Source organism: Protopterus annectens, chromosome 17.part0 (genome assembly GCF_019279795.1).
Source record: "Protopterus annectens isolate FY-2018-M chromosome 17.part0, PAN1.0, whole genome shotgun sequence".
NCBI lineage: Eukaryota > Metazoa > Chordata > Ceratodontiformes > Protopteridae > Protopterus > Protopterus annectens.
In genome coordinates this window covers 146,713,873-146,732,886 of record NC_056751.1, presented here as the reverse complement: position 1 = coordinate 146,732,886, position 19,014 = coordinate 146,713,873, and the positions used below count along the sequence as shown (strand labels likewise).

Sequence of the window (19,014 nt, the reverse complement as noted above, 5' to 3'; positions counted from 1 at the left end):
TCTGAGCATATCTGGGAATTCCCACCCAGGTTCCTAACATAACTAAAGAAAGCCTTGTGATTATCCTTAGTGTCCTGTGCAATTTTTCTCTCGAAGCTGGCCTTAGACGATTTTATGAGTGCCCGTACTTTTTTGCTAATACTGATCAGAGATGCCTTCCCTTTTTGGGATTTTGCTCTATCACGTAGTAGCTTCCTCCTTCTATTGTATAGTTTGTTTATGGCTGGGGTCCACCAGACAGGACGTCTGCCTTTAGAGGATTGGGTCTTGGTTTTATTTGGGATTGCATGATCCATGCATTCCTGAAGGTGTTCATAGAATGCGTTTATAAAGGATTCTGCGGTCTGGGCCATATTTTCCACAGGCCCGAGGGCTTTGAAGGATTCCACCTCGGTTTTGAGGAGTGTGAAATTTGTTTTAGAAGTTTTTCACTGTGGTTTTCTGGGCAGGGGGTGGGGTCGGGATGTGAATATCCAGTGAGATTAGTTTATGGTCTGATCTTACCAGTGAGGGATACACTTCTGGTCTGGAGCACAGAGTCCCCATGTTGGTGATGATCAGGTCCAGTATATTTTCCCCTCTTGTGGGAGTGGTAACAAGTTGTTCCATAGCATTTGAGTTTATAAATTCTAGGAACCTTTGGGCTAGGGTGTTGGAGCTAGAGTAATGCTCCCAGTCTATGTTTGGGTAGTTGAAGTCACCCAATATAATGGCGTTTGGAGAGACCTTCATATTTTCCAGTGTTCTCAGGAAGGCAGAGTGGGGTTCCTTGGTTTAGGAGGGTGGTCTGTAGCAGGCTATAAACTGGAAGGCAGTTTTACCCACTGTTAGTTGCACATGGATTGTCTCTGATGCTTCGTGCTGTGCCACCAACCTGGAGGTGTGGGTATCTTTGACAAATATTAATACTCCCCCTCCTTTTGTGGTTCGGTCCAAGTTTTGGGGCCGAAAAGCATGGTATGAGGTATAACCTGGTAGTGCTGGGGTGCTCTCGGGAGCCTTGAACTAGGTTTCTGTTACTGCATGGATATCGATGTTCTCCATGCTAAGGAGAGTTTTGAGTGCATGCATCTTGAGGTTTAGACTTCTGGTATTGAGTAGCATTACTCTTAGTTTCTTATCCGTTGTGATACCTATGGAGGTGGGTTTGTCTTTTGAGCCTTGCCTAAAAAAAGGCACTATGGGGGTAGTAAGAGCCTTTGCCAATATCCAAAAGCCCATGGGTGACAGGTACAAGCCGTCCCTAGCGAAGCATCGTGGCTTGTCGAGCATGTCATCCCAGGCTGACAGGCATTGGATCCCCTTTGAATGACACCAATACTTAAGCCAATTGTTGAAATTGATCATTTTGTCTTCATATTGTGGCATCATTCTTGGTGAGGGTAGGATGTTACTCAAGGTCAGGGTCATACCGGCCTGGGCTACATGCTCAGAGAGCTCCTTTATGTCTCTTTTCATGTAGTCCAGGGAGGTACGTCTCAGGTCATTCACACCAGCATGGACAATGACTGAGTCATATTTGTACTTGCCTTGGAGTGAACTGAGTGCTTGTGTTATGTGGAGGATCCTAGAGCCCGACAGGCAGCTCACCGTGACCTTCTCCTTGTTCAGCCTGGTGAGCGGGACGTCAGTGTGCCTGACGATAGTCACCTATTACAAGTGTATCAGGTGTGTTGTTTAGCCTTAAGGGCTGTGACTGTTCAGCACACTGGTTTTGTGAGCTATGTGTTGCATGTGTTTTGTTTTGGGGTAGTGGTTGCTTGGGTGTCTGCTTTTGAGGTCTCTGCTGCTTAGGCAGATTTTTATTTAGAGTCTCCGAGAATGTTTTTGTGTGTTTATGTGTTTGATTTGCTGTCGTGGTAGGTCTATGTGAGACTGGAATTGTAGTGAGTGTGGTTTCCTTCTCCTCCTGACTGGTTACGCCAGTACTGAGTTGAGAGAGCTTAGCCTCCAGTTTAGCTATATGGTTGCATCTCTCACGTGTTGGAATTTGTTGGGAGGAGAAGAGGGTTGTCTATGTACATGAGGCAGTTGTAACATTGCCTCAAGATTCCCAGATTCACCAGCTGGACCGGAGAGGAGATTGACAACTGACCTTTGGACATGCTAGAATAGTATTGGGAATTACTTTATAATTGAAAAAAAGGGCCAATGGGGAACAAGGTACTCAAGGGGAGTTTGTGAGGGTGTAGTGCTTTTAATTTTTTAGTGTTGACTTATATAATTGCTTTAGTGAGCATGTGCCAGGTAACTTAAATGCAAAAACGACAAACAGTAACTTTCTTTCAAGTGAAACAAGGAGATAAGTACAGTAAGCAATGCATATATCACTAGGGATCCACAGAAGCGCTGAAAAGCCGCATTTAGGTGGAATTAGCGTTTCAGGGAAATAACAAGCAAACAAACAACAAGCATACAAACAAAGCTAGATTCAGCAGGCCTGTCTACAACAAACAACAAGCATACAAACAAAGCTAGATTCAGCAGGCCCGTCTAAATCTAGTTGTTCATCTCCAATTTTACCCGATAACAATCCAGTGTATGTAATCATAACGTTGTTGTACTTGCTGCTGTTGTATTATATATCCTGCATCATTGTAATATATTTCTTGTAATTTTAATTTTGTTGTACTTGCTGCTGTTGTATTATATAGCCTGTATCATTGTAACATATTTCTTGTCTATATGTGTTAAACGTGGAGCTTTTCTCCCCGGGCCTCCACTGAAAAATGGGTTCTTCTGGCCTAGTGGACTACCCCAGTAATCAAATGCAATAAATAGTATTAAAACATCTGCTGCATTACAGAATGACATCACATAAATCTGGTCACCTTATTTCTGGTTCCCAGACTACACCATTTACTAGAAACTGAGCCAGAATCTTGCACATACGTGCTACCATATGCACAGGTACAGCTTTGCTAAGATGTGTTATAGCACCTGGAAGCTATAAAACCATTTCAAAAACTTCCAGCATTCCAGGGTAGCAATTAGTTCACCCCTAAGTACAATACAGTAGGATTCCGAGTCCTGTTTTTTTTACAGACATTTTGTCGCTGGCTGCAATCAGAACTGTAAGATACAATCTTTATGACCTAAACCAAGTATTGTAATTTCAGGCTATTTTTCAAAGTTAGCTGGATTGAGATTAAGCTTTTCTCTTCCAGTATCCTCTGTTACAGTATATTCATTTCAACAGTTACAATACAGTCTGGCATACAGGTGTACTTCTTTTCTGTCCAGTAGGACCCACTTTTGGTACATTTTTAACATAAGAAGATTTACAAATGCATTTTCAACACAAGCACCTGTACAAATCAGTTTGATATACAAATGACATAAAATTCTTTACAAAACTCCAGCTAGCTATGCTGGCATATGTTACACATCCACTGCCCTACCTCTCCTGGCAGAGCTGGCAATACCTCACATCATCACAGACCACATCATCTCAAACCAAAGCCGAAAGACACAACAACAAAAACAGTGTATCACTGGCCTACCCTTCATTATGGTCGGTGAGAAAGAAAACCATACAGACAACCAGAAAGTTCAGTTATGCATTTAAACAAGGAAAATGAAACCTGCGTCCAAAAAGCTACAGAGTCTTTAGAGGCAAGAGAAAAAAATCCCACAAGACTATTTGGACAAAAGAATAAAATGCAGTACAAATATTGTTATAAATATTTCTCAATACACTGGAGTGTTTAATTGCAAATCTAAGGTTGCTGTTTATGTTAGTACCTGTACAGGTTGCAGTTATTACTATGTAGGTATGACAACTCATAATTTGGATATAAGGATTAAAGAACAAGTTTATGCCATAAAAACAAGGAATGATAAAAATGCTTTATATAAGCATTCTTTGGAATGCCAGAACTACAAGAAGTTCATGTTTGCTATAGTCAAACAAGTCCCAGAAGACAGAAGAGGTGGAGAATATAAAAATAGGGTTGAGCAAAAAGAAACACTACAGCAGCTAAAATTAGGCACTGATAGTCTACCTGGTCTTAATAGTATCATTAATATAAAATGTTTTTTTTTAAAGTTACGCATTTGAAAGTGGCTAAAAAGGGCTTTTAATGAAAAAAAATTTACATTTTTTATAACATTTTTAGGGTATTGTATTTAATGGTTCACAAGTTTTATCTAGTTATAATTAAAGAAGGCTGATTTCAATTATGTACTAATAGATGGTGTTGACTGGTTTGTAATAGGTATATATCGTCTATGGTGCTGTAGTTTTTCATTCTGATGAAGTCCCTTGAGGACGAATGAGTTGAATAAAGATTTGACATGCTATTTTGGGGTTTTTCCCATCTCTGAAGAGTGTACTAGTGGTTTGTTTTTATTTGTACATCCTTTTACCACCATCAGTTTGGGCTGACTTTTTATTTATTAGTTTAGCAACATATCTATGCTGATGAAAGTTTTTGACACCCAGCTGCTTTATACCAACTGCTATTAATTTTGTCAATGCTTCTGAAAATGTCTGTGTCACACAGATTAGATGGCTGTTGAACAAGCTTGTGCTGCTTAAATAATATAATTTAAATATGCAGGAGATGCTAGTATTAAATACAATCAGGACTAAAGATATTATATTTACTAGTGACTGGCAAAGATAGAGCAAAAGTAGTTCTGGATAATGAATGTTATATGGCTCATGTGAAAATTATGTCATCAGACAAAGACAGAAGTAAAACAGTACTACAATATTAGGTAAATGGTATGATAAAGCACATAAATATGTTATATAAGATGCTGTCTAATGACAGATTCTTCAGCATTATTCCTTGTAACTGCAGAACCATCTATACCTATTATTTTTGAAAAAAAGTGATACATAATCTAAAACACCCCAAGGTCACCTGTAAGCAGACATGGCTGGATAACAGAACCTACATCTATCAATGTAGGATGTACATTAAAACCTCATATTAGTAAACTGAAATCTTATAGGTCTATATATAACATTCATAAAAAAGTGTTCACTGTCTTTGACATGAGTGAGTATTATGGACTCCTGCTTGATACGTTTTTTTTGCAATAATGTAATCGATTTTGGTAAATAAATACATCACACAATTAAAGGTATAGCTTTGAGAGCAGCACTGGCCCCCAAGTATGCAAATGATTATATGGGTAAGTGGAAGGCAAAAGCTATCTATAACTCAGAATACTGGAAGGAAAAGTTGTGTAATTTCTTTTACAGAAATGTTTTCCCCTGTACCTGCCAACTATCAAATCTCCCCCTACTGAACTACAGCTCCATAGTTTCTACCACTGGGGTCTCCCAGAAGTACATAGGTAACAGCTATCTGCATGGACCATCACTCACACAACCATTTCTTTCTGCCCTCAATGGCATCCTGGCTATGAGGGTATTTATGATAGCCCTAATACTCCACCCCCAAGTGGATGGAACAGCAACCACCACTGCAGAAGCCTACAACACCGTTCCACCTGTTCTAGGCAATCAAGACAACGGCTACCACCACGCAGTGGTATACAGCAAAATGCACCTGCTAGCACATGATTTGCACTGCCAACCCTCCTCACAGGCATCTGGCAGTGAACAGTCAGTTCTGACCCATTCTCCCCTCAGGTATGGGCATGCACATTATTCCTCTGTCAGCTCTGTCAAGCTCCTAAGCTGCCAACCAAACTCTGGTCATTTGTGCCTTAATCATGGCTTTACCCCCTCTATACCAGAGAAGCTTGCACATATTAAGCTATTTTAGATTTATGGTCAATATTTTTCTTTTATGGAAAGGACATGAATAGAGATTAAGTACATTTTTGAATTAAAGTAATGCATCAAAGGACAGCAGACTCTTACACAATGGTAACAGGTACATCATCAAGCATTAATTTCCTTGAACATTACTAGTCATAGCCAATGCGATAAGCTATAAAGTAAATATAACAAATCTATGAAAAAAGCACGTATTTATCTACCAAGTCTACATTCCAGTTTTATCAAGCACATTGTAATAAAAACACAACTACTCAGGGCCTCATGGCTGTCAACTGATGAAATATGTTGGCAGAAGTCTTTTAAGATATATACTCATGGCCAGGGGTTACACAAAGAATCTGTTATATGTAGAAAGTTGTGTGTGACAGAAGATGATGTGCTATCTTTTTCGTCAATGGATGACACTACCAGCAGGCCAGGAAGCACGGGATTAACAACAAAAAATATATACCTCAGATTTTGGGCTTTTTTTCTTAATGTGGATGAAATCAGAAATTTTATAAACAATAACTCAAAGGAAAACATATACTGAAATTTTCATCTGTAAGCAGTAAAAGTCCATTTATCATCATAGAGGTACTTGCATGTCTGGGAAGTATACTAAGTGTCAACATATAAATTAGTTAGCCATCAAACTACTGGTCATATAAAGTATTTTAAAGTATACTTGGACTGCAAAAGTGAAGGAGTGGTTTACCTTAGAAAAAGTAATAACTGTAATGGATTTTATATAGATAAAACCATACAGATGCTAAAAGTGTGTATATGCACACTGTCGAGCCATTGGTAAAAAATACTGACATACTAACAAGAGAGGTCCCAGGACTGAGCCTTGTGGGACGCCACTTGTAACTGGTTTGGAGTCTGACACGGCTCCAGCAATTCTAACCATGTGGGTTCTGTCCTTGAGCCAGTTTGCAACCCATCTAGTGACATAGGGGTTTATATTTAAGCTAGTGAGCTTATCTACAATGCCCGAGTGAGGTATTGTATCAAAGGCTTTTGCGAGGTCCAGGTAGGCTGTGTGGACCACCTTCCCCTCGTCAATGGTCTTGCTGACTGTTTCAAAGAAATTGACCAGGTTTAAGAGGCAGGATCTGCCCTTAACAAAGCCGAACTGGGTAGGATCCAGTGTCTGTAGGTCCCCAATATCTTTATTTATGAGGTCCATGAAGATCCTTTCCATAGCTTTGCAGACCAAGCTAGTCAGGCTTATGGGGCGATAGTTTCCAGGATCCGTTGCGGCACCACCTTTGTGGAGAGGGACCACTGTTGCTGTACGCCACTCTTTGGGTGCATATCCTGTAGTAAGGCTGAGATTGAACAGTAGTTTTATGTTTGGGTTTAGCTCTTCTTGGAGTTCATGTAGGGCAGCCTGGGACACCGTCTGGTCCCATTGATGCTGTGTTTTTGCTTTGGAGAGGGCGGCTCTTACCTGAGCATCTGAGATGTCAGGGGGGCAGCACTCTGCTGGGATAGATATTTTCCCTTTTGGTGGGGGGGGGGGGAGTTTGCGCTGAATCTGTCAGCTAGGATGTTGGCAATGTCTGTGGGTTCGGTCTATTTTTTGTCATTTTGGACTAATTCTGAGCATATCTGGGAATTCCCACCCAGGTTCCTAACATAACTAAAGAAAGCCTTGTGATTATCCTTAGTGTCCTGTGCAATTTTTCTCTCGAAGCTGGCCTTAGACGATTTTATGAGTGCCCGTACTTTTTTGCTAATACTGATCAGAGATGCCTTCCCTTTTTGGGATTTTGCTCTATCACGTAGTAGCTTCCTCCTTCTATTGTATAGTTTGTTTATGGCTGGGGTCCACCAGACAGGACGTCTGCCTTTAGAGGATTGGGTCTTGGTTTTATTTGGGATTGCATGATCCATGCATTCCTGAAGGTGTTCATAGAATGCGTTTATAAAGGATTCTGCGGTCTGGGCCATATTTTCCACAGGCCCGAGGGCTTTGAAGGATTCCACCTCGGTTTTGAGGAGTGTGAAATTTGCTTTAGAGAAGTTTTTCACTGTGGTTTTCTGGGCAGGGGGTGGGGTCGGGATGTGAATATCCAGTGAGATTAGTTTATGGTCTGATCTTACCAGTGAGGGATACACTTCTGGTCTGGAGCATAGAGTCCCCATGTTGGTGATGATCAGGTCCAGTATGTTTTCCCTCTTGTGGGAGTGGTAACAAGTTGTTCCATAGCATTTGAGTTTATAAATTCTAGGAACCTTTGGGCTAGGGTGTTGGAGCTAGAGTAATGCTCCCAGTCTATGTTTGGGTAGTTGAAGTCACCCAATATAATGGCGTTTGGAGAGACCTTCATATTTTCCAGTGTTCTCAGGAAGGCAGAGTGGGGTTCCTGGGTTTAGGAGGGTGGTCTGTAGCAGGCTATAAACTGGAAGGCAGTTTTACCCACTGTTAGTTGCACATGGATTGTCTCTGATGCTTCGTGCTGTGCCACCAACCTGGAGGTGTGGGTATCTTTGACAAATATTAATACTCCCCCTCCTTTTGTGGTTCGGTCCAAGTTTTGGGGCCGAAAAGCATGGTATGAGGTATAACCTGGTAGTGCTGGAGTGCTCTCGGGAGCCTTGAACTAGGTTTCTGTTACTGCATGGATATCGATGTTCTCCATGCTAAGGAGAGTTTTGAGTGCATGCATCTTGAGGTTTAGACTTCTGGTATTGAGTAGCATTACTCTTAGTTTCTTATCCGTTGTGATACCTATGGAGGTGGGTTTGTCTTTTGAGCCTTGCCTAAAAAAAGGCACTATGGGGGTAGTAAGAGCCTTTGCCAATATCCAAAAGCCCATGGGTGACAGGTACAAGCCGTCCCTAGCGAAGCATCGTGGCTTGTCGAGCATGTCATCCCAGGCTGACAGGCATTGGATCCCCTTTGAATGACACCAATACTTAAGCCAATTGTTGAAATTGATCATTTTGTCTTCATATTGTGGCATCATTCTTGGTGAGGGTAGGATGTTACTCAAGGTCAGGGTCATACCGGCCTGGGCTACATGCTCAGAGAGCTCCTTTATGTCTCTTTTCATGTAGTCCAGGGAGGTACGTCTCAGGTCATTCACACCAGCATGGACAATGACTGAGTCATATTTGTACTTGCCTTGGAGTGAACTGAGTGCTTGTGTTATGTGGAGGATCCTAGAGCCCGACAGGCAGCTCACCGTGACCTTCTCCTTGTTCAGCCTGGTGAGCGGGACGTCAGTGTGCCTGACGATAGTCACCTATTACAAGTGTATCAGGTGTGTTGTTTAGCCTTAAGGGCTGTGACTGTTCAGCACACTGGTTTTGTCAGCTATGTGTTGCATGTGTTTTGTTTTGGGGTAGTGGTTGCTTGGGTGTCTGCTTTGAGGTCTCTGCTGCTTAGGCAGATTTTTATTTAGAGTCTCCGAGAATGTTTTTGTGTGTTTATGTGTTTGATTTGCTGTCGTGGTAGGTCTATGTGAGACTGGAATTGTAGTGAGTGTGGTTTCCTTCTCCTCCTGACTGGTTACGCCAGTACTGAGTTGAGAGAGCTTAGCCTCCAGTTTAGCTATATGGTTGCATCTCTCACGTGTTGGAATTTGTTGGGAGGAGAAGAGGGTTGTCTATGTACATGAGGCAGTTGTAACATTGCCTCAAGATTCCCAGATTCACCAGCTGGACCGGAGAGGAGATTGACAACTGACCTTTGGACATGCTAGAATAGTATTGGGAATTACTTTATAATTGAAAAAAAGGGCCAATGGGGAACAAGGTACTCAAGGGGAGTTTGTGAGGGTGTAGTGCTTTTAATTTTTTAGTGTTGACTTATATAATTGCTTTAGTGAGCATGTGCCAGGTAACTTAAATGCAAAAACGACAAACAGTAACTTTCTTTCAAGTGAAACAAGGAGATAAGTACAGTAAGCAATGCATATATCACTAGGGATCCACAGAAGCGCTGAAAAGCCGCATTTAGGTGGAATTAGCGTTTCAGGGAAATAACAAGCAAACAAACAACAAGCATACAAACAAAGCTAGATTCAGCAGGCCTGTCTACAACAAACAACAAGCATACAAACAAAGCTAGATTCAGCAGGCCCGTCTAAATCTAGTTGTTCATCTCCAATTTTACCCGATAACAATCCAGTGTATGTAATCATAACGTTGTTGTACTTGCTGCTGTTGTATTATATATCCTGCATCATTGTAATATATTTCTTGTAATTTTAATTTTGTTGTACTTGCTGCTGTTGTATTATATAGCCTGTATCATTGTAACATATTTCTTGTCTATATGTGTTAAACGTGGAGCTTTTCTCCCCGGGCCTCCACTGAAAAATGGGTTCTTCTGGCCTAGTGGACTACTCCAGTAATCAAATGCAATAAATAGTATTAAAACATCTGCTGCATTACAGAATGACATCACATAAATCTGGTCACCTTATTTCTGGTTCCCAGACTACACCATTTACTAGAAACTGAGCCAGAATCTTGCACATACGTGCTACCATATGCACAGGTACAGCTTTGCTAAGATGTGTTATAGCACCTGGAAGCTATAAAACCATTTCAAAAACTTCCAGCATTCCAGGGTAGCAATTAGTTCACCCCTAAGTACAATACAGTAGGATTCCGAGTCCTGTTTTTTTTACAGACATTTTGTCGCTGGCTGCAATCAGAACTGTAAGATACAATCTTTATGACCTAAACCAAGTATTGTAATTTCAGGCTATTTTTCAAAGTTAGCTGGATTGAGATTAAGCTTTTCTCTTCCAGTATCCTCTGTTACAGTATATTCATTTCAACAGTTACAATACAGTCTGGCATACAGGTGTACTTCTTTTCTGTCCAGTAGGACCCACTTTTGGTACATTTTTAACATAAGAAGATTTACAAATACATTTTCAACACAAGCACCTGTACAAATCAGTTTGATATACAAATGACATAAAATTCTTTACAAAACTCCAGCTAGCTATGCTGGCATATGTTACACATCCACTGCCCTACCTCTCCTGGCAGAGCTGGCAATACCTCACATCATCACAGACCACATCATCTCAAACCAATATTCTGCCATCAAAAGACTTGTATACCCATCCCAGCAGTGAAACATTTTAACTAATTAGTGTATCACTGGCCTGGGATCTGCGGTGGTGGTGCTGCTGCGGTAGCGTTGTCGCCTCACAGTAAGACGCTGTCCGGCTCGACTCTCAGCTAGAGCGTCTTCTGAGTGGAGACATGCGTGAATGGGCGTTCCTTCGTTGAAGGTTGTGCATCAGGGCTGGCAACTCGGTATGTAAAAATCAACTGCCAATCATTAGCAGACCGGAGTTCCGCTGTGGCGACCCCTAACCGGGAAAAGCCGAAAGACACAACAACAAAAACAGTGTATCACTGGCCTACCCTTCATTATGGTCGGTGAGAAAGAAAACCATACAGACAACCAGAAAGTTCAGTTATGCATTTAAACAAGGAAAATGAAACCTGCGTCCAAAAAGCTACAGAGTCTTTAGAGGCAAGAGAAAAAAATCCCACAAGACTATCTGGACAAAAGAATAAAATGCAGTACAAATATTGTTATAAATATTTCTCAATACACTGGAGTGTTTAATTGCAAATCTAAGGTTGCTGTTTATGTTAGTACCTGTACAGGTTGCAGTTATTACTATGTAGGTATGACAACTCATAATTTGGATATAAGGATTAAAGAACAAGTTTATGCCATAAAAACAAGGAATGATAAAAATGCTTTATATAAGCATTCTTTGGAATGCCAGAACTACAAGAAGTTCATGTTTGCTATAGTCAAACAAGTCCCAGAAGACAGAAGAGGTGGAGAATATAAAAATAGGGTTGAGCAAAAAGAAACACTACAGCAGCTAAAATTAGGCACTGATAGTCTACCTGGTCTTAATAGTATCATTAATATAAAATGTTTTTTTAAAGTTACGCATTTGAAAGTGGCTAAAAAGGGCTTTTAATGAAAAAAAATTTACATTTTTTATAACATTTTTAGGGTATTGTATTTAATGGTTCACAAGTTTTATCTAGTTATAATTAAAGAAGGCTGATTTCAATTATGTACTAATAGATGGTGTTGACTGGTTTGTAATAGGTATATATCGGCTATGGTGCTGTAGTTTTTCATTCTGATGAAGTCCCTTGAGGACGAATGAGTTGAATAAAGATTTGACATGCTATTTTGGGGTTTTTCCCATCTCTGAAGAGTGTACTAGTGGTTTGTTTTTATTTGTACATCCTTTTACCACCATCAGTTTGGGCTGACTTTTTATTTATTAGTTTAGCAACATATCTATGCTGATGAAAGTTTTTGACACCCAGCTGCTTTATACCAACTGCTATTAATTTTGTCAATGCTTCTGAAAATGTCTGTGTCACACAGATTAGATGGCTGTTGAACAAGCTTGTGCTGCTTAAATAATATAATTTAAATATGCAGGAGATGCTAGTATTAAATACAATCAGGACTAAAGATATTATATTTACTAGTGACTGGCAAAGATAGAGCAAAAGTAGTTCTGGATAATGAATGTTATATGGCTCATGTGAAAATTATGTCATCAGACAAAGACAGAAGTAAAACAGTACTACAATATTAGGTAAATGGTATGATAAAGCACATAAATATGTTATATAAGATGCTGTCTAATGACAGATTCTTCAGCGTTATTCCTTGTAACTGCAGAACCATCTATACCTATTATTTTTGAAAAAAAGTGATACATAATCTAAAACACCCCAAGGTCACCTGTAAGCAGACATGGCTGGATAACAGAACCTACATCTATCAATGTAGGATGTACATTAAAACCTCATATTAGTAAACTGAAATCTTATAGGTCTATATATAACATTCATAAAAAAGTGTTCACTGTCTTTGACATGAGTGAGTATTATGGACTCCTGCTTGATACGTTTTTTTTGCAATAATGTAATCGATTTTGGTAAATAAATACATCACACAATTAAAGGTATAGCTTTGAGAGCAGCACTGGCCCCCAAGTATGCAAATGATTATATGGGTAAGTGGAAGGCAAAAGCTATCTATAACTCAAAATACTGGAAGGAAAAGTTGTGTAATTTCTTTTACAGAAATGTTTTCCCCTGTACCTGCCAACTATCAAATCTCCCCCTACTGAACTACAGCTCCATAGTTTCTACCACTGGGGTCTCCCAGAAGTACATAGGTAACAGCTATCTGCATGGACCATCACTCACACAACCATTTCTTTCTGCCCTCAATGGCATCCTGGCTATGAGGGTATTTATGATAGCCCTAATACTCCACCCCCAAGTGGATGGAACAGCAACCACCACTGCAGAAGCCTACAACACCGTTCCACCTGTTCTAGGCAATCAAGACAACGGCTACCACCATGCAGTGGTATACAGCAAAATGCACCTGCTAGCACATGATTTGCACTGCCAACCCTCCTCACAGGCATCTGGCAGTGAACAGTCAGTTCTGACCCATTCTCCCCTCAGGTATGGGCATGCACATTATTCCTCTGTCAGCTCTGTCAAGCTCCTAAGCTGCCAACCAAACTCTGGTCATTTGTGCCTTAATCATGGCTTTACCCCCTCTATACCAGAGAAGCTTGCACATATTAAGCTATTTTAGATTTATGGTCAATATTTTTCTTTTATGGAAAGGACATGAATAGAGATTAAGTACATTTTTGAATTAAAGTAATGCATCAAAGGACAGCAGACTCTTACACAATGGTAACAGGTACATCATCAAGCATTAATTTCCTTGAACATTACTAGTCATAGCCAATGCGATAAGCTATAAAGTAAATATAACAAATCTATGAAAAAAGCACGTATTTATCTACCAAGTCTACATTCCAGTTTTATCAAGCACATTGTAATAAAAACACAACTACTCAGGGCCTCATGGCTGTCAACTGATGAAATATGTTGGCAGAAGTCTTTTAAGATATATACTCATGGCCAGGGGTTACACAAAGAATCTGTTATATGTAGAAAGTTGTGTGTGACAGAAGATGATGTGCTATCTTTTTCGTCAATGGATGACACTACCAGCAGGCCAGGAAGCACGGGATTAACAACAAAAAATATATACCTCAGATTTTGGGCTTTTTTTCTTAATGTGGATGAAATCAGAAATTTTATAAACAATAACTCAAAGGAAAACATATACTGAAATTTTCATCTGTAAGCAGTAAAAGTCCATTTATCATCATAGAGGTACTTGCATGTCTGGGAAGTATACTAAGTGTCAACATATAAATTAGTTAGCCATCAAACTACTGGTCATATAAAGTATTTTAAAGTATACTTGGACTGCAAAAGTGAAGGAGTGGTTTACCTTAGAAAAAGTAATAACTGTAATGGATTTTATATAGATAAAACCATACAGATGCTAAAAGTGTGTATATGCACACTGTCGAGCCATTGGTAAAAAATACTGACATACTAAATTTATGATCCAGGTTACTGATGTGATGGAAATCTTCCTTAGAAGAAGTGATAAAACACTAGACTATAGAAAAAGGAATATCACTGCTAGGTAATTTTAGAGGCACTATACCCTCTTGGGATGCTAATATATGCTTTAATGCCATAGGGAGGCCTTTAAGATACTAATTAATTAAACAGCTTCCATTATGATGCCATTAAAGGAGGCATACACTGGTCTGAAGAATGGAAAACTGGTTTGTGATGACGAGGTATTATGAATGAGATATCATCATTAGTTGTACATTTAGTGAACTTTAGCAATATTTATTATTTTATACATGAGGATCCAGAGTTCTATGTGTGCTGTTTTTGCTTTATATTGCCATTGCAGGTTGACTTACAGCCAGTAGTAGGACATTTTAATGCGTTCCATTTGTAAACTCTGAGGCATCAAAGAGTAGCTTAATTAGTTTGCAGTTACTGAGTCATAACAAAAAAAAGTACTTACCTACAGTAGTCTTGCCCTCTTACCCAATTAAAAAAGATTAGGTGAATAAAAAAACATTCTGTAAACATATTTTACAAGACCTTGCACCTACACAATAAATGTTGCTTAATTATTAGGTCCATATGTTGTTACTAGGCTAAGGCCCAGGCCATGCACACCAAACAACTGAAGTCCGGAGTATCACGAGTGTCTATGGGAGGGGGGGGTAACTAAGGATTTGTGGGGGGGGGGGGTGAGTTAGGATAATATTCTTCTTACTGACAGTCTCTCTCTCTCTCTCTCTCCATAAGGGACATGGGGGCTAGCCTAGGGGTAAATGTATGACTTCCATCTAACTGTTAAGGTTTTGTTGAATAGGGTCAGGGATGAACTCTGTTTTACATGGATGGGGAGCCTACTCCACAGTGCAGGGATCATTAGGGACACGTCTGTCTCTCCAGCATGTTCAGTTTACACCAGTAGCGAAGCTCAGATCCCTGGTTCTAGTGTTTCTGGTGCTGCTTGTTTTTTGCATGTGCAAAAGATCTATAAAGGCTGGATTTCAGAAAGCCCTGTAAACCAGGCAAAGATTCCCTTTCAGCAGCCTGTAGGAAACTGAATACAGAGCCTTTAAAAGATCGGTATAGGATGGGGTATTTATGCCTTGAATGCTCCTGGTGAGAATCCTTTGTGGGCATTCCAACTATTGCAAGTTTCTGGATAGATACATGCCAAAGGGAGCACTGCATTTAATGATGGGTCTGATAAGCACCAAGTAGAGTGGTGCTATAACTTCTTACCCTGAATGTTGTACCCTTGCCTATAAGCTGGGTGACACAGAATGATTTGCTACTGTTTTAGCTACATGTTGATCAAAGACCAAATTGCTGTCTACATATGTTTCCAGATCCCTTACTACTGGATTGACTCTTAGGGGTAATTTTTTATGGAGTAATTAACTTGAGTTGACGTTCCTAAAGGACACTACAATGCATTTTTTGGGATTGAGTTTTTGGCCATGTCTTTTCAAAAGCTAACCCGAATTACTAGTGAAAAAATATTTATAAATAGTAAATGAGTGAATTATGCAACAACATACTTTTAAACTAAAATATACAGCTAGTTATAGTTTGCAAATCACTAACCTTCATCTTTCCACTGTACTTGGGATCAGAAATGGTTTCAAATGAAGCATCTTTGCTTTGCTGTACGAAATCTGGAAACTTTGAGAACACCTGCTCACAGACTCGCCTTATATTAGAATCCTAAGGGAAAAAAACTTTTAGAAGTCATCCTACACATAGACTGCAATACAATGGGAACTTAAAAACTATAGGGTAAAACCTTTAATGAAGATATTTAGAATGGTTGGGCAGCACAAAGGAATCAGGCAGGCTAAACTTCCTCTTGTTAACATTGTTTTTTGTTCAGACACCAACACCTTACATTTAAGGCTGACTGAGGTAAATGGTTATTTCATTTTAATTGAGTTAAGACATTTTACGTGCAACCTCAAAGCTTACTGAAACATTACTTGAAAAAGCACACTACTCAGGCAGAAAACTTCCTAAAATATATTATACAATGAAAATTACAATTGCTAACGATTTTTGCAGTCTAAATGTCTGGAAGCTCTTCCTCCTTTTAATAAGATAATTAGCTCCTACTAGGAATAAATGTCTAGTAGGTATCTGTATTGCAGGTAAGAGACTATCAATCCATTCCCTTTCAATGGTGTGAACTTGCTTCAATTATACAAATGCCTCACTCCCTGTATGCAAGCCAGCAACACTAATAATATTCACATTAAAGAGTCCCACAAGTTATGGTGTTCTCCTCCTTCCTTACACACTGCTGTGTTATCAAAGCAGACCTACAGGCAGGCATATCCTTGTATTACTTACAGAGACAACACTTTTGCTTTGCAAACCTAAAGCCATGTGCTGACATGTGCATACTCATTCACTCATTAGTACCACTAACAGCCACAACACCTGCAACAACTGCTGCTAAAGAAAGCATATAAACTATTATGTATAATAAAATGTGCATGTATGTCTGTTTAAAAAATGCAGTGCATAACTTTAATATGTCAAACTGGAGCAAGACTAATGGTGACTTTAATCACTCAGGCAATTCTTTAGAGACCCCCCCCTCCCCACATACACACAGACTGTGGATAAATTCAGCACTACCCATACCTGCACATGACTTACTGACCAAATATATCAAAATATACACTAAATACACCACATGTTTCATACTGACCAGAACTCAAAATGTAAAAACGTCTACTGGTTAAAAAGCAACCCGATTACATCTGATCTAAATTTTAATATAAATAGTGTTGGCCACGAATAAAGACAACAGAAATTCTCCTAAGACTGACAATTCACAATTAAACTTAGCAGTGACTACACAAATGAATTATTTTGTAATCATAATCAAATATGTAGCCTGAAAACTATGCAATGTTTCCCACAAATGGTTTAACTACTGCCCTACATGCAGTGACTTAACTGGTTTTGTTAAGGTTGCATCGCTGACTACAGGAAAGGTTCTGTGAGGACAGCAGATAATGCAAGGCATCTCGGTGGGGTAAAAATTATATGCAAAAAGACTGCAAACTCAGGTACAGACAAGAACCACAGGAAGATACAACTGAGAAAGGAACAAAACAAAGGCCACTAAGAGATAAGTTTTATTTTATTTATATTTGTTTACGGTGGTACTGCACTCATCAATACTGACCAACTTTAGGCTCAGACTGAGTGAAATACAAAACATTTCATAAACAAAAAAATACAGAAAATGTAAGCAATAAAAGAGTAGTTCAGACTAATTACATAGTAAAACCTGCACATACATTCTAATACACAAGTGCAGTGTAATATAGCAATAACCCACGCCTGGGTGTGGGTAATGCTGGATTTACCCACGGTTGGCATGGTTTGGTCACGAAGGCGAAGCCTGAGTGGCCAAACAAAGCCAACTGTGGGTAAATCCAGCATTACCCACACCCAGAAGTGGGTTATTGCTATTATACAATGACATTTAAGAAAAATAATTACTTTTCTTAAATAATGGCATTGTATGATGCCTCTTTGCTGCCCTTCTGCAGATGTCTGGTATTCTGCGGCAGTTCTGATGTACATCAGAATTGTGGGCAAAAGCAACGGAGAAAGCAAGATCTCCGTTGCTTTTTACAAACTGTTTTCGTTATGTTAAATGGGTTTAACATAGCGAGACAGGTTTAAAAAAAAGCAACGGAGAATCTGTTGCTTTTTTTAAAGCTGTCTCGCTATGTTAAACTTGTTTAACATAGCGAAACAGTGTGAAAAAAGAGTTATAGTAATGGAAAAAGTCTGGGAGACCGGACCTTTTTCCATTACTATAACTATGATTTACAACGTGCACGCTGACCAATCAGCGTGCACGATTTTGAATATTAATGGGGGGGGGGAGTTGTATAATGTACAATCAATCAAGCAGAATGTAATGTACAATACATAACATTAGTTTCTAAAGTGGGTCAATCTTCAGTAAGTCTTGAGTGGAGAGAAGAGACATCTTTGAGAAGTTGTCCTTTATGTCTTCAGCAAGACAAATGACATGGTACCATGCAACAGACTAACAAACCAGAAAGACTTGGTGTGAATCCTGTGGTAGAAACACAGGACTGACTAATAACTAAGCAGTCGGACACTAAGTCATAGTAAATGAAGTCCACTTAAATGAAAGGATGTGCAAGACTACAATATGGATCAGTTAAATGACAACACAGAAAAACTCTAGATGGAAAAGTCTGCTTTTTCTGATGAGGAAGTTATTTTACGTGATTGTTACAACAATGTGTAGAAGTTTTTCTATGAGACTTGTCAGGACTGGGGAAAAGTCAAAATTAAGGAAACTTTATTACAAGAAAATATGTAAAAATCTGCATCCAGTACATAAAACTCAAGAAAGAAATTTGTAACTGAAAACAATGTAGTAGCAGTATCAAAAGAGGAAATAGACCTGAATAATACCACACAGAAAAAAAAAAAAAAACAAGCAAAGTATTGCAACAGCAACAGCTAGGAAGGCAAAGGAATACTGACATGCTCATTATGAGTCATATTAATTTAAAAACAAGCACTCCTCTACTCAGCTGGTAAGACTCCATTACAGGGAAAGTGCACAGTTATGGAGACTGCATCTTTGTAAGGAAACAGCATGGAAGCATATTAGAGAAGGACAACAGACAAGAAAAATGAGGCACACTACATGTCAGAAGCATATAAAAAGGCAGACAATAAGAGTGGACATCTGATTACAGATAGGATTATTATAAATAACT

The 19,014-nt window shown here is 39.3% G+C and overlaps 1 protein-coding gene across 1 annotated transcript in view; it reads right to left on the bottom strand.

Annotated features, from left to right (window-relative positions):
* ERCC6L2 (ERCC excision repair 6 like 2) overlaps positions 1-19,014 on the bottom strand; it is a 1,190,567-nt gene that overhangs the window by 831,015 nt on the left and 340,538 nt on the right. Inside the window, exon 9 of the mRNA XM_044058934.1 lies at positions 15,821-15,940. Coding sequence (XP_043914869.1) covers positions 15,821-15,940 — 120 coding nt within the window. The remainder of the gene's footprint in view (positions 1-15,820; positions 15,941-19,014) is intronic.